The sequence below is a fragment of the Panthera uncia genome (genome assembly GCF_023721935.1).
Source record: "Panthera uncia isolate 11264 chromosome D3 unlocalized genomic scaffold, Puncia_PCG_1.0 HiC_scaffold_8, whole genome shotgun sequence".
NCBI classification, from domain to species: Eukaryota; Metazoa; Chordata; class Mammalia; order Carnivora; family Felidae; genus Panthera; species Panthera uncia.
The window spans coordinates 35,545,558-35,559,050 of NW_026057586.1; the positions used below are offsets into that span (position 1 = coordinate 35,545,558).

The following is a 13,493-nucleotide window of genomic DNA, read 5'->3' on the forward strand; positions in this document are numbered from 1 at the left end:
GATATACATTTCTAATGATTAAACATACAATAATGATGATGATGTTAATAATAAAAGAAACATAAATAAGTGTCCCTTAGAGGCAAAATGGAAATGGCTTCTATACTTTGGATACTCCAACTTGTTTATTTCTTTAATCATGTCACCTATATTAATCTATCATGGACTACAAAGAACATTCACATCATTGCAGGCACAAGCTTACTTAGAGGAACACCTAGGAGCTTCAGAGATTATTCCTTACTTCAGATGAGTCTATAACAATTCTCTTTCAGTAAAAGAAAAATATGTTTGGGAGCCCCTCAGGGGCTGTCAATGAGTGATAGCTGCTGTATATTATAGAGCTAAAAAAGCCCAAAGACAAAATGAAGGGCACAGTCAATATCATCAGTTAAATCCAAATTACTTCAGGTTCAGCCTTTCTTGAAGTTTTAAGAAGATTCAGAGATCCATGAAAAAGGAACAAACAGGAGGTAGCTCTAAATGCAGTAGGGGGCTTTGGGATGGCTTTACAGCCTCACTTAGAAATGGGTGATGCCAAGCCCTGAGGCCGTAACATTTTGATTCTGGAACATGTCTGCTCAGTGGCCTCATGGCCTCTGATAGCCTGCCAACATAACAGAATGAAAATGCCCTCAGCTGGGAGGGCTCTTATGAAAGGGAATCAGTGATTGGTAAGAAAAGGGAGGTTCGAGGCAAGTTGGGAGAGGGAAAAAAACACTGCTGAGTAGGGAGGAAAAAAGAGGAAAGAACAGTGTGTGTTTCCAGATTTGTGCCTTTGGCTGAAAAGTTCTTGACTCAAGTTCAGATTTTCCCAAGTAATGTCTCCTTGTTTCATATAGCTCAATAAAACTAAAATAGAATATTCCAAGCATTGACAATTGAAAAACAATTTATATTTTAAGTGTAATTCTGACAATACTGTATACTGTTGTGATCCCCAGGCTGTTTCTTGAGACAACAGTGAGGTCTATACTTATATACATATACATATACATATACATATACATATACATATACGTGTACGTGTACGTGTGTGTGTGTGTGTGTGTGTGTGTGTGTGTGTGTATTTAGTATCAAAAAAGTTGATGGAAAGGTGAGGAGGATAGAAAAGGTAAAGGGATAAGTGACTGATAATAAAGATTAATGGTCTTGAAATAAACATCCTATGTAGTAATTAATGATTAAAGACAACAAAGGAAACAAAGAAGAAAAGTTTGTTAAAAAAATTAGACACGTTAAGGAGGGGAAAGCAATTAAAGAGACATTAAACCAAGTGGTGTAACTTAAGCAATTAGTGCTAGGTCACTGGCCTTATGATAAACAGGGTGTCCAAACCCCTGGCAACACATCTTGAAAGGCCTGTCTCCCATCTGGCTGGGAGCCACCGTAAATACCAACTGCCCTACTCTGTGATCTATGCACATGAGCTCCGCGATGAGCAGAAGGACCCAAAGAGGCAACGTCAGCTCCTCAATGATCAGGTGTACCGTAATTTTGCCAATGGCTTCATATAAGAATAAAAGAAGCAAAAAACACACGACAGTCCTTCTTATAAGAAGGAAAAAAAGGTTAATTCCTGTGAATACCTTAAAACAAACTCTCTTAAAAAGATGAAAAAGGTTCTATTTTTTTTTCACTGCAACACTACAACCTTTCCCCATTTAAAAAAAAAAAAAGGAAAAAAGCTAATGAAAAAACTAAAACCATGAGTGAACACTGTTCCTGAAAACTTTGCAGAATTGTAACAGCTTTCTCTTGGTTAAATTGATTGGTATAGCAACATTATAAAATGACTATTAGGATTCATTGTGCACCACAGAAAGTGCTGAAATGTCAGCAGACTATACAGCAAAAAGTAATGGGTTCTGAACCCCTGTTAGTCAAAAATGATTTTGTTTCAAATTAGAAATTGATTTTTTTTGGACACAAGCCCTTTCCAGGCTTACAGCTTCTGTAGCTGGGCCCAGGAGAGATTAACCTCCACCACTGGTAGGGCTGGCCTGATGGTACCTTTCTCAAAGTGCCTTTTCCACTGCAGCCCTAGAATGTGGCTGTGGTCTTAACCAATAACACAAGTCATTTGTCCCTTTGCTATTACACTATATTTTTCTCATTTTGCCATTTTATTTTAGTGCCGACACACAACACAAATTTGTTGACAAGTTAACAGAAAACTATGTTAAGCTTTGCCGTGTAACCACCACACCAGTTTTGATTGGTTCTCTATTCTCCAAAGTACAAGGGCTAAGAAAAGAGTGAAGGGTTTCCCATCTCTCAAGGACTAGCAGAGAAAGTAAAGAAGATTCTATCTCTGATATGAAGTCTCTTCAATTTCATTTCTGTTTCTGGTAGCAAAGTCTAACAAGACAAAAGTTGTTCTAAGTTGTCCTAACACAATGGAGGTCTGCAGAACTTCTGTCTTATGTCAAAGAAAATGTACTTGTTTTTGTTTCAAGATGTGGATACTTTTTCTTCTGAAGCTTGGACTAATTATCATCTCTCAATCATTTGGGAGAAGATTAAACTCTTCCTGGATTAATCATAATTAAAACAAAAAATCATGACAAAGGTGGCAGGTGACAAGGGCACGCTATACAAGATCTAATAAAGCACTGCCCAGTTTTCAAATACATAAATGTAAGAGCGGCTAGAGAGATCATCAAAAGTTGGTTGCTTACTAGCAGAGATGGGCAAGTACCAGCTCAGTAAAAAAAAGAGGTAAATAAGACAGAAGTCAGGGTTAATGGCTGTGAGCAGGAAAAAGAGATATCTTGGAAAGAGGTGTGAGCAGAGGGGGCTCCCAGACTTTTTGTGGCCATTTCTTTCCTGTACATCTCCCTCTACAACGAAGCTTAGACTTGCTGCATTCTGCTATGAAGTCCTTCCCTTAATAATTTCATGAGAGGGGCGCCTGGGTGGCTCAGTTGGTTGAGCATCTGGCTCTATTTCAGCTTGGGTCACGATATCATGTGTTATGAGTTTGAGCACCACGTCGGGCTCTGTGCTGGCAGTGCAGAGCCTGCTTGGAATTCTCTCTCTGCCTCTCCCCTGCTCACACACTCTCTCGCTCAAAATAAATAAACTTAAAAAAAATTTTTTAGGAGAGATTAAGAAAAAAGCTGCTCCAGAAAAAATAGGGAAACGTAATTAAATTTGACTGCTTCATTCAACGTTTCATACTGTTACTTTACAATTGATTTATTTAAAAATATCTGTCACATCTGGGGTGCCTGCCTGGCTCAGTTGGTGGAGCATGTGACTCTTGATCTTGGGGTTGTAAGTCAGGGCCCTACATTGGGTGTAGGGATTACTTAAAAATAAAATCTTAAAATATCTGTGACATCTAAAATAGGAAGAATTGCTGGCACTTAAAAGACTCTTAGGTAATATATGCTTCAGACTTATGAGGTTTTGTTTTAGCCACAATGTAGAATTGTCCATGACCTCTCCTCCACCCTTCCTATATTTCTAGTTAATTGAGGATTAACTGTAATTGTTAGAGTTTACTCTCCCAGAAAAAATTTATATTCAATTTCCTGTGCTCTTTACTCACTTTGAACATTATTTTGTGTCTATGACCATACTTACTATTGAATCATCCTTATAGTTTGCTGCTTGCAGAGAGAGACAAACTGGACAGTTTCTCAGAAGAGTATTCTAAGAGAAAGGATGATGTGATTCAGTGATCTAGCAAATGTGCTACTTGTGGCCTTGAAGGCACATGTCAGTTTGTAACATACTTAACTCTTGCTCAGGGTTGTAGAAATCATCTGGAGTTCATGGCTAGCACCCACTAGCAACCACTAGCCCTGGAACAGCTTCTTCTTTTGCTACTTATAAATGCTAAGCTTACCTCTTTGGGGTCGATATGCATCTTTCTTTTGACATGTCCATAGGGCATTATCTTCTGTTTGTGATTGAAACCCAACTGTCTTCTTCTCCCTTCTATTTTCACCACTGTTAGTGGACTCCTGGTACTTTTTGATGGATGATGATGCTCCCAGCAGCCAGTCAGCATATTTTGACTTCAATAAACTAAAAAGAATAAACAAGAATGGGCTGTATGTAGACAGCATACATGGGGGTGTGCGATCACATAAAGGCATATAAATTCAGCATGAGTTAAAATGCAATTCATGGCAGTAAGGACTTTCTTTTTCTTCTTATTTTTTATTTAAATATAATTTGAATAATTTATAGAAGGTCTGTTTTGTAACTTTCCACAATAATTTTGGAAAAGAAATGGTCTTTATCCTCAAAAAGCTTATATTTGGAGTTGGGGAAATGAGACTCAGACTCATGAAACTGCTAATAAAGCCACAGAGTATGACTAAGAACCAGAATATCTGTAGAAATAAAAAGTATGCTAAAACAAGACTTGCATAACTAAAATGTTTCCAAGTACTAAAATTGAACATTAGGGATTAAAATATCACCAATTTGCTTCAACATGCATTTGTGTTTCTCATTTTCAATTGTTACAGTATTTATTATGTGCCCAGAGTATGTAAGAAGCAGTACAACGGTGCATGTGGAATAACTGGTCTCTGTCCCCACATCATTTCATTCTAAAGTCAACAAGGCAAATATGGAGAAAAAGGAATTTTAATGAAAATAAACACATGTACATATGTTTTTCTCTCTAATAAACTGTGTTCTCACCATTAACACATTTCCTTACAACATTTTATTTTTTAGAAAGAAGTGTTAGAATGATGTATATTCATTACTATTCCACCAGCCTCTTCCTTCACACTTAAATTAACCACAGACTCATGACACTTTGGTATTGTCTTCCCCATGCCCATGAACAATGTGAGTACTAAAGTGAAAAGAGAGAGAGAGAGAAAGAGAGAGAGAGAAGACTTTTACTCAAAAAGTAGAATCTAAATATTAAGACTAAACAAACTCCCCAGAAACAGAGGTAATCCCTAGATAGAAATAATTTGACCAGGACTATAATCATGTAAACCTATCAAAGTCATTGGGTTTCTGGTTTATGTTGATCAGAATTTTTAATAATGTCTGCTCATATCAAATGTATTACTAAAACCAAGAAATTAAATAGCTTTATGTTTGGAGTGATATAAAGAAACAAAAACTATTAGTAGTATGGCTTTATATGAGCATAATGCAGCATATTAAATTTATACTCTTAAATTTTTTTTTTAACCAGAATTCAGAGATCACTTTCCCATGTGGATTCACCAGTGGCTGTATATCTTAGCTCATATAACTTCTATTCATGACACAGGAAAAAGAAGAGAATAAAACTATCTCACTGTGAATGTAAGATAAATTTACCTTAACCCAGAAGCTCCAAATGCAGGCAAATCCAAGGACTATATCTTTGTTTGTTCTTATATGAAAGTTAATGCGACCAAGACTACTGACTCCCCTAAATTCATTCATTCTCAACTCAGCTGAGTCCCCAGTACTAGCCAATGTTTATCCCTCCCAAAGCTGATTGCTTCCCGCTTCTTTACCCCATTTTCCATACTCCGTTTCTATACCTTTATTCCAAACCCAATCCTGGTAATCCACTATCTCAACAGGGGACATGGCTTCTAATTTCTCTAAAATAAAGATGACTAGAAAAAAAAATCTCTCCTTTCCTTTGTATTTATTTCCAGCTTTACCTATCTACTATTCCTCCATTAATGTCTCCAAAGAAAATCACACCTTTTATTCGTACTCTTGATATCAGTGACCTATGCCTTCTGTGACTATGGCCTATCAGTTATCTCCTTTTCTTATAATTTACAAATTCCTCCTCTCAACTTAATTCTTTCTGAGGATTACAAACAAGATCAGACTTTCCATTAAAACCAAACCCTAAATCTAAAACCAGAAACTCTTCCCTTAAGTGGGAAAGTATAATACTCAGTGTCAGTGACAGTGAGGGGACAAGAGCACTTTAATACATTACTGGAGGAACTGTAAATTTGTATAGCCTTTTGGTGGGTGATTTGTCAACACAAAATAAAAATGCACCTACCTCCTAACAATTTTGCTTTTAAGAAGTTATTCTATAGAATTACATAAACAACAGTATGAGAATATTTGTTCAAGGATGATCACTGCAGAATACTTGTAATAGGAGAAAATTGAAGGCAAATATTCAATAGAAGAATGAGTGAAAAAAAATCCATGATACATCTATTATAAGGAACAATATTCAGTTATTAAAAGGAATGAAGTAGTTCTTTATACTATTGTGGAGAAACTTCATGACATAATATTAAGAAAGAAAGAAAGAAAGAAAGAAAGAAAGAAAGAAAGAAAGAAAAAGAAAGAAAGAAAGAGGAAAAAAGAAAGAAAGAAATAGAAAGAAAAGCAATCTGCAATAATAGAATGTATATAATGTGACCTAATTTTTGTAAAAACAAAAATACATAAAAAGTATTTTTAAATTTCTAGATGAATAAATACCAAACCTGTGGAAAGAAGCAGAAATAGAGTGACTTAGGGAATAGCTTTTATAATTTAGTTTATATACTTCTGCATATTTTCATTTCATCTAATAATCATGTACTTTTTAAATAAAAATTACCATCTCCTCTCTTTTCCTTCTCTGCCAAACCTCTAGAAAACAATAATCAATTTTATAGATATACCTACTAAAACTAATTTAAAATGTATTTATTTAAATTCAAGTTAGTTAAATACAGTGTGGTATTGGTTTCAGGAGTTGAACCCAGTGATTAATCATAGTGCTCATCCCAACAAGGGTCCTCCTTAATGCCCATTACACATTTAGCCCATCCCACCACCCAACACCCCTCCAGGAACCCTCAGTTCATTCTCTGTATTTATGAGTCTTTTAATGGTTTGCCACCTCTGTTTTTATCTTATTTTTGCTTCCCTTACCTTACGTTCATCTGTTTTGTTTCTTAAATTCCACATATGACTGACTTATTGTGCTTAGCATAATACACTGTAATTCCATCCACATTGTTGCAAATGGCAAGATTTCATTCTTTTTCATTGCTGAGTAATATTCCATTGTGGATATATACCACATCTTCTTTATCCATTCATCAATCAATGAATATTTGGGCTCCTTTCATAATTTAGCTATTGTTGATAGCACTGTTATAAACATTGGAGTGCATGTGCCCCCTTCAAATCTGCATTTCTGTATCCTTTGGATAAATATCTAGTAGTGCAATTTCTAGGTTATAGAGTAATTCTGTTTTTAAGTTTTTGAGGAAAACTCAAAATTTCCACCCAGTTTGCATTCCCACCAACAGTGCAAAGGGTTCCCCTTTTTCTGCATCCTAGCTAACATCCGTTGTTGCCTGAGTTGTTCATTTTAGCCATTCTGACAGGTGTAAGGTGGTATCTCAGTCTGGATTTGAGTTGTGTTTCTCTGATGATGAGTGATATTGAGCATCTTTTCATGTGTCTGTTAGCCATCTGGATGTTGTCATTGGAAAAGTGTCTATTCATGTTTTCTGCCCATTTATTAACTGGATTATTTGTTTTTGGGTGTTGAGTTTGGTAAGTTCTTTATAGATTTTGGATACTAACCCTTTATCTGATATGTCACTTGCAAATATCTTCTTCCATTCCATTGGTTGCTTTTTAGTTTTGTTGATTGTTTTGTTTGCTGTGCCTAAGTTTTTATCTTGATGAGGTCCCAATAGTTCACTTCTGTTTTTATTTCCCTTACCTTCGGAGACATGTCTAGTAAGAAGTTGCTGCAGCCGAGGTCAGAGAGGTTGCTGCCTGTTTTTTCTCATAGGGTTTTGATGGTTTCCTGTCACACATTTAGGTCTTTCATCCATTTAAAATTTATTTATGTGTATGATGTAAGAAAGTGGCCCAGTTTCATTCTTCTGCATGTCACTGTCCTGTTCTCCCAGCACCATTTACTGAAGAGACTTTCTTTTTTCCATTGGATACCCTTTCCCGCTTTGCTGAAGGTTTGTTGGCCAGACACTTGTGGGTCCATTTCTGGGTTCTCTGTTTTATTCCATTGATCTATGTGTCTGTTTTTGTACCAGTACCATACTATCTTGATGATTATAGCTTTGTAATACAACTTGAAGTCCAGAATTGTGATGCTTCCAGTTTTGGTTGTCTTTTTCAACATTACTTTGGCTATTTGGGGTCTTTTTTGGTTCCATACAAATTTTAGGATTGTTTTTTCTAGCTCTGTGAAGAATGCTGGTGTTATTTTGATAGGGATTGCACTGAATGTGTAGATTGCTTTGGGTAGTATCAACATTTTAACAATATTTGTTCTTCCAATCCATGAGCATGGAATATTTTTCCATTTCTTTGTGTCTTCTTCAATTTCTTTCATAAGCTTTCTTTGGTTTTCAGCATATAGATCTTTTACGTCTTTGGTTCGGTTTATTCCTAGGTATCTTATGGTTTTTGGTGCAACTGCAAATGTGTTCGATTCCTTGATTTTTATTTCTGCTGCTTCATTATTGATATACAGAAATGCAACTGATTTCTACATGTTGATCTTATATCCTGCAACTTTGCTGAATTCACATATCAGTTCTAGCCATCTACCATGCTAATGGAGGTCAAAAGAAAGCCAGAATAACTATACTTATATCAGACAAATTAGATTTCAAAACAAAGACTGTAGCAATAGATGAAGAAGGGCATTATATCATAATTAAGGGGTCCATCCACCAAGAAGATCTAACAATTATAAATATTTACACTCCCAACTTGGGAGAACCAATATATATGTACATATATACATATATATTAATAACAAACATAAAAAAACTTATTGATAATAATACCGTAACAGTAGGAGACTTTAATACCCCACTTATAGCAATGGAGAGATCATCTAAGCAGAAAATCAACAAGGAAACAATGGCTTTGAATGACACACTGGACCAGATGGACTTAACAAATGTATTCAGAACATTTCATCCTAAAGCAGCAGGATACACATTGTTCTCCAGTGCACATGGAACACTCCCTAGAACAGATCACATACTGGGTCACAAGTCAGTTCTCAACAGGTACAAAAAGATCGAGATCATATCATGCATATTTTCAGATCACAATGCTACGAAACTTGAAATCAACCACAAGAAAAAATTTGGAAAGCCCTAAAACACATGGAGGTTAAAGAACATCCTACTACAGAATGCATGGGTTAACCAGGAAATTAAAGAAGAAATTAAAAAATACATGGAAGTAAGTGAAAATGAAAACACAATAGTCCAAACCCTTTGGGATGCAGCAAAGGCAGTCTTAAGAGGAAAGTACATTGCGATTCAGGCCTATCTCAAGAAGCAAGAAAGGTCCCAAATATACAACCTAACCTAACACTTAAAGGAGCTGGAAAAGGAGTGACAAAGCCTAAAGACAGCAGAAAAAGGGAAATAATAAAGATTAGAGTAGAAATAAACAGTATGGAAACAACAACAAAAAAAACCCAGTAGAACAGATCAATGAAACTAAAAGCTGGTTTCTTGAAAGTGTAAATAAAACTGAAAAACCCCTAGCCAGACTTATCAAAAAAGAAAAGAGAGAGGACCCAAAACTACTTTTTAAAGAGCAAATCTAGTGGTCTTTCCTCTTTCAACAGTCCTTTTACAGGACACTTCACAGCAGTTGACTCCTTTCTGAAAATTTTTTACCTGGGACTTCAGAATATACTATCATGACTGGTTTTCTAGTTTTAGGAGCCTTCTACTTCCTTTCCCTTAAATGCAGACATTCCTCAAGATTCTGTCTTTGTCTGTAATCTTCCCTCACTTAGCACTTTCTTAATGATTCTTGTCACATCATTGTATTTTCAATGATGATTTCTAAACAGATTCATCTAGCCCCCATTGCTCTCTAAAACTACTGACCTGATCCACTAGCTACTAGAAAGTTGTGAAGGGAGGTCTTGCCATACCTCCCAAAGCAACTCATGTGAAAGCAATGGCATTACATTTATCTTGAAACTAGTTCCTCCATGCTTCCATTTGCATTTAATGACGCTACCATTCTCTCACTTATATGAAAAACATCAGTTATCTTGAATTCTGCTTTCTTTGTGCCTGTTCAATAAATTACTAAATCAATAATTCCTTTATATATTCATCAGATATTTGTTGAGGACACACTCTATAGGCCTGATAATGTGTTATGGAGCTAGAGTGGACAAAATTGAAAAATAAATATTTATTGAGTATACGAAATATGCTAGGTGCTAACTATACAAACATGAGCAAGACCTGGTTTCTGTTTTCAAAGTGATTTTAGTGGTGAAAGAGACATTGAAACAGATCATTTTTAATACAATATGATACATGCTATGATTCAAGATACAAGGGTGTTAATGGGAGCATAAAGGCAGGACACCTATCTATATAACTGAAGGGAAATTCCGGAAGCATCCAAACTAAATTTTGGGGGATAAGCAGGGTATATGGAATGATATCCTAAGTAGAAAAAAACAGCATGAGCACATATACCAACAAGTAAAGCCAGACAGATAGGCTCAGCTCAGATCATGAAAGGCTTGCTTTCTCATATAAGGGGCTTAAGCTCTATTTTGTAGGCAAGGCAGAGTCACTGAAAGGTGCTAAGGGGAAAAAAATGGCATTATCCAACTTGAATTTATCAAAAATTATCCTGGCACCATGTAGACCTACAAAAGTGACTGCAAGAAGTTGGATGAGTCAGAGAGCTGTTGTAACAGCTGAGAGATGATGAGAGTTTGGAATGGAGAAGCAATCATAGGAAATGAAGAGAGATAATTTAAAAAACATATTTAGGATTTAAAATTGGTAGAGGGGCACCTGGGTGGCTCTATTGGTTAAGTGTCCAACTTCAGCCCCAGTTATGATCTCACAGTTCATGGGTTCAAGCCCCATCGGGCTCTGTGCTGATAGTTCAGAGCCTGGAGCCTGCTTTGGATTCTGTCTCCCCCCCCACCCCGCCCCTTCCCCACTCACACTCTCTTTCTCTCTCAAAAATAACATTAATTTTTTTTTTAATTGGTAGAACTTGACAAGTGTTTGAATGTGAAAAGTGAGGAGAAAAGGGAGTGGGAATGGCAGCATTTGTGGGCATAAGCAATACAGAGAAAAGGACTGGGAGCGTGGGAGAAATTAAACGTAGCCTAGGGTACTTATGAAACATCTGGGAAGGTATTTCAAGAAAGCAATTGGATCAATAAGTCCATAGCTTTTTGCTAGCTGGCTCAATGTTGTTAGGGTGGTGGGATTGAAACAGAGTTGAACAAGTGTAGACCTCATTTTTAATTCTCTTGGGAAGGAGAAGGTAAATTCATTCTTGTGAGTGAAAGAAATAGGTATTGAGGAGAGAAGTGAGGATGTGGAGTATATACGTATTAAGGGAATTCAAGATAAAAATGATCAAGAACAAGGGAAAAACTATCCTGTAGTGTTGAAGGCCTAATAATTAGAAATCATAAATTTGTGCCAAGCCTCAGGTGCACAGAAGTAAAAGAGAGAGCAGCCTCTGAGCTTGATTCAGGGTGAGGATTTATTGGGAGGGTGCAGCATACTGAAGGTAAAGGTTCAAGCTCCAATACTAATACCATTCCCAGTATGAAAGCCCTCCCTACCCTGCACAAGCTCTGATATTCTGTGCCAAGCTGCCCTCCTCTGAAGATCATGCTCTAACACTCTGATCATATCAGTTTTGAGGTATGATGTGAGGTAGGAATGAAGAGTCATTTTTCCCTGTATCTATATCCAGTATATCCAGAATTATTTGTTTAAAAGACTCGTTTTTCCACAGACTTGATTGATACCTTTGTTAAAAAACAACTGAACATATGAGTGTGTGGGTCTATTTCTGGACTCTATTCTGTTCCACTGACCTATTTATATATCTTAATGTGAATACCAACCTGTATTGATTACATAACTTTAATTAACATACATGATGAAATTAGGAAGCACAAGTTTTTCAATTAATTTTTCTAAAACAGCAAAGACAGGGGCGCCTGGATGGCTCAGTTGGTTAAGTGTCTGAATTCAGCTCAGGTCAATGAGTCTGAACCCCATATTGGGCTCTGCACTGACAGCACAGAGCCTGCTTGGGATTCTCTCTCCCTCTCTCTCTGTCACTCTCCTGCTCATGCTCTCTCTCTCTCTCAAAATAAATAAATAAAAATAAAAATAAAAAAATAGAAAAGGCTGTTTTTGCTATTCTAGGCCATTCATATTTCCATATGCATTTCAGAATGTTTGCCAATTTCTATAATAGTAGCTGATATTTTGACTAAAATTAGTCATTTCACTTGTATTGAATCTAATCTTCAATTTGGGAAAAAATTGGTATCTTAACAATATTGAGTGTTACAATCTAAGAACATGGTATATCTTTCTTTCCATTTATTTGAGCTTTCCTGAATTTGTCTCAGCCATATATTATAGTGATCAACATAGAGTTTTTGTACACTTTTTGTTAAGTTATTCATAGTATTTGATGGCTTTTAATGTTGCTAAAAATGCTTCGTTTCAGTTAATATTTTATTTGCTGTTTTACATGTATTTCTACATGACAGCTAATTGCATCATACAGAAATAAAATTGATTTTTGTATGTTGAACTCAAATTCTATGAATGTATTAAATCCACTTAATAATTCTAGTACTTGTTTCTGTAGGCTCTTTAGGATATTTCTTTCTACGTAGATAGCCATGGTATTTGAGAAAAACACCATTTTACTTATTTTTTTCCAATACTTTTCATGCATGATCACACTAGTTAGGACCTCCAGTACCATGTAAATATAAGTGGTAAGTGTGGACATTCTTTCCTTATTCCTAAAAGAATTCATCACTAACCAGATACATCTTTGAGGTTCCTGGGTGGCTCAGTTGGCCGAGCATCTGACTCTTGATTTCAGCTCAGGTCATGATCTCATGGTTCATAGGATTGAGCCCTGCATTGGTTCTGTACTTATAGCATGGAGACTGCTTGGGATTCTCTCTCTCTGCCACTCCCCTGCTGAGGTGTGCACATGCATGCACTCTCGCTCTCTTTCTCTCAAAATAAGTCAATAAACTTTAAACAAGAAAACTGAGAGAGATCTTTGTCCATACCCTCTATCAGATTTCTAGTTGGATGACAGGTTATTTCCCAACCCCCCCACCCCCCCGCAATACTCCTTTTTAAAAAAAATTTTATTTTTTAAAATTTTCATCTAAATTAATTAGGAAGAACAAATATTGTTAAAATGTCCATTCTACTCAAAGCAATCTACACATTCAATGCAATCCCTATCAAAATAACATCAGCATTCTTCACAGAGCTAGAACAAATAATCCTAACATTTGTATGGAACCAGAAAAGACCCCAAATAGCCAAAGCAATCTTGAAAAAGAAAACCAAAGCAGGAGGCATCACAATCCCAGACTTCAAGCTATACTACAAAGCTGTAATCATCAAGACAGTATGGTACTGGCACAAGAACAGACCCTCAGATCAATGGAACAGAATAGAGAACCCAGAAGTGGACCCACAAACACATGGCCAACT

General features: G+C 36.3%; 1 protein-coding gene across 2 annotated transcripts in view; it reads right to left on the reverse strand.

The window, feature by feature from the left end:
* KIAA1328 (KIAA1328 ortholog) overlaps nucleotides 1-13,493 on the reverse strand; it is a 343,712-nt gene that overhangs the window by 75,301 nt on the left and 254,918 nt on the right. For both annotated transcript variants that reach the window (XM_049619518.1, XM_049619517.1), the window contains one exon: nucleotides 3,857-4,038. In XM_049619518.1, coding sequence (XP_049475475.1) covers nucleotides 3,857-4,038 — 182 coding nt within the window. The remainder of the gene's footprint in view (nucleotides 1-3,856; nucleotides 4,039-13,493) is intronic.